The sequence below is a fragment of the Phalaenopsis equestris genome, unplaced genomic scaffold, assembly GCF_001263595.1.
Source record: "Phalaenopsis equestris unplaced genomic scaffold, ASM126359v1 Scaffold225322, whole genome shotgun sequence".
Taxonomy (NCBI): Eukaryota; Viridiplantae; Streptophyta; class Magnoliopsida; order Asparagales; family Orchidaceae; genus Phalaenopsis; species Phalaenopsis equestris.
Window position 1 is genome coordinate 787 of NW_018243370.1, and position 3,371 is coordinate 4,157.

General features: G+C 41.6%; 1 protein-coding gene across 1 annotated transcript; it reads left to right on the forward strand.

Moving 5' to 3' along the window:
• Positions 1–728: 728 nt before the first annotated feature.
• On the forward strand, positions 729–3,371 carry LOC110037808. Its single transcript, XM_020742528.1, has 3 exons — positions 729–1,931; positions 2,039–2,380; positions 2,478–3,371. Exons 1-3 carry the CDS (start codon positions 1,928–1,930, stop codon positions 3,224–3,226), a joined length of 1,095 nt encoding a protein of 364 aa, XP_020598187.1. The 5' UTR covers positions 729–1,927; the 3' UTR covers positions 3,227–3,371.

Sequence of the window (3,371 nt, forward strand, 5' to 3'; positions counted from 1 at the left end):
GAGCTCCACAGCATGTCTATATGCAACCAATCCATGACTCAATACTTATCAAAGGTTAAAATAGTTATGAATAACATTCTTGCGGCCGACGGTCAATTAGATAAGGAAGATATCATCCTTCGTATACTTATCAAAGGTTAAAATGGGACCTTAGATGATCTTGAATTTAAATCTAGAATACTTATTATTCAAAAAATGCATCGAGATTAATGACAGATGACAAGAATTTGTTGATGACACACCAATCCTTAATTGTAAGTGTTAGTCCAATAAAAGAGTTAGAATAATAGAAATGTTAGAGCGCCAAAAAGACGGAAGAATAAGAAAAGAAATAAGTCTTTCAGTATTTAAAATCCATCATCGTATTACAATGATATCCCCTATTTATAGAGGGTTTTACTTACACGTTATAAATAAAATATATTTTACACATGAATCCTAAGAGTTCTTTGATATATCTTTTTCTATTTTCGTTTGAAGTGGGCATTATAATTAATATTATCTTAGTAATGTATTGTATTGATAGTTAAGTCTTGTCTTGATAATCGATCCTCATAAATATTTTTCCTAGAACTTTCCACATCTAGTAATCTCCTAAGAGAGTTAATATTTCTGGAAGAGTTGATCTCCTGGATAAGTAGATCTCAGAGGAGAGTTGATCTCTAGAGGGAGTTGATTATTCTAGGGGAGTTGATCTCCTAGGAGAGATGAATTTCTAGGAGGTTCGATCTTCTGGAAGGGTTGCTCTCTTGTTGGGTGAATTAATGTCTTTGATTTCTTGGGTGAGTGGTCTCCTAAGATTAGTTGATGAGCATACTAGGTTGAGTATATGTGTAATGATCTTAATGGCTAGTTAACCGATCAGGTTTCTTGGTTGAATTAATCCAACTGAACTGTTTAGTCGTCTTAGCAAACCATCTAACTCACTCCTTGAAAACAATCAAGGGGTTTTCAGCTATTCAATATGATTACCATTAAAAATTCACTCAAACATCACACTAAAAGGCAACTCAGATTTTTGATCTAGCACTTTTTTTTACTTAACCCAATAAAATTCTTTATTTTTTGGATAGAATTATGTTCATTTATGCCCTACTTTCCTCTTAAAAGCATATCATCCTAAAAGTCTAGCATGAGTGGCTCTTGTATGGCTTTGATTTTGACATTAACTCCTTACCCTCTTCGAATCGTTCCTCTCAAATCTAGCCCAACTCGAATAGTTTGATATTCTCCTATGATTCATTGTGTAGATCTCCATGTACATGATTAGGTCCAGTTGATATGCATTGTCACTTTAATTTTTTAGTTAATGCAAGTGCCTCTTTTTATTTTTCTTTAAACTTATGCCTATGCCGATTGTTGTACCTTTGTTGTGATTGGCACAATTTACCTTCTTATGCTACCATCATACTCCCTTAATATGTTATTGTGCTTCTATTGGACCAGTCCCTTGTTGCACAATTTTTGCCATAAATGGATTAGAAAATCTATAAATAAGAAAACTTAGAAGAAAGTTGACAAAGCATACTACTAGACATGTATAACATCAGTGAAATTCTATTTTATTGATGCTGAACTTCAAAGAGAAGTCATCGAGCTTGTGGTAACATGCAAATAATGCTAGAGAAGGATGAGAGATCTATTTCTATGGAGTTCAACGATAATAACAACAAAAAGCAAATCTGCATAATAAGAATGGACTTTGCTTCACAAACAAGCTCTTGTTACAGGAAATCCACATACAAAGCGCCGAGCCATTAGGCCCAGCACATGGCAATTCTCCCAAATCCAAGCAAAACTTTATCGAGTCAATGCATGGAACGGCGTGCCCTCTTTCAAATCAGTAGAATGATCCCCTCCAATATAAATAACTACCCAATGCAGTTATCTTCTCCACCACCTATAAACCAACACTGATCAGATCAAAATGGGCAACAGAATTGGTGGTAAGAAACTGAACTTTACTCTACTGCTGGTGTTACTGATAATCCAATTGATTTCGTTTGATGGAGGAGTTAGCATGGCCGAGGTGGTGGAGCCAACAGAATTGGTGGTAAAAAACTGAACTTTACTCTACTGCTGGTGTCACTGATAATCCAATTGATTTCCTTTGATGGAGGAGTTAGCATGGCCGAGGTGGTGGAGGCTGGACCGGGCGATAATAGAAAGGGGAACTTGGATCCGGCATCGACTAACTATATTGTTCTGGACAAGAATCCTAAAACCGGTCAGGAGAGGTTCTTCTGCCTTTCCAGAGGGAGGTGTCGATACAAAATAATTCAGTGCCCGGCACAGTGCCCTCAGCGCAAGCCAAGGAAAAACCGAGTCGTGAAGGCTTGTTTCGCCGATTGCAGCAGCCGCTGCGAAACCACCTGCAAGCGTATGCCCAAATTTTCAAATTTTCATTTCTTTTGAGGCTTGCCCCGTTTTTAAAAAACCTTTTTTTTTTTCTGAATCGATCTTGGATTCATGTACAGATAGATTGCCGAATTGCAACGGGTTCGGGTCCATCTGCTATGATCCCCGGTTCGTCGGCGGCGACGGCACCATGTTCTACTTCCACGGCTCCAAAGGCGGCAACTTTGCTCTCGTCTCCGACCGCCACCTCCACATCAACGCTCACTTCATCGGAATCCGTCCCGCCGGGCGTTCACGTGACTTCACTTGGATTCAAGCCCTCGCCGTCATGTTTGAGTCCCACAGCCTCATCGTCGCCGCTCGGCGCGTGGCAGTATGGGATGATTCGGTGGACATGCTCTCATTGCTATTCGACGGCGCCGCGATTGCCCTCCCGGCCGAGTCCGATGGAGAATGGCGGAGCCAGACGGGGGAGGTGGTGGTGGAGCGAACATCGGAGGCGAACAGCGTGCGGATGATGGTGTCGGGGATGGTGGAGATGGAGGTGAGGGCGGTGGGAATAGGGGAGGAGGAGAACAGGACGCACGGGTACGGGTTGCCGGCGGGGGACGCGTTTGCCCACTTGGAGATACAGTTCAAGTTCGGGAGGCTGTCGGAGGAGGTGGAAGGGGTTTTGGGGCAGACGTACAGAGCCGGATACGTCAGCCGGGCGAAAAAAGGTGTGGCGATGCCGATGATGGGAGGGGAAGATCGGTACCAGACGCCGGGGTTTCTGTCTCCGCGTTGCATATCTTGCCGATTCAACTTGGTAAATTCGATCAGTGACGAGGCTGCTGCCGCCGCCGTTAAGGATGTGGCTCTGTATTGATGGTGAAGAGTATGATCTCTCGTTGATTATTAAACAATATTAGAGATTATGTTTTACTCAAATTTGTTGGCGTGGTAACTTAAAACAAAAACTTGGATCTATATGTACTAAAAAGCTTTTCTTTGGAGCAATAATATATTAAAAA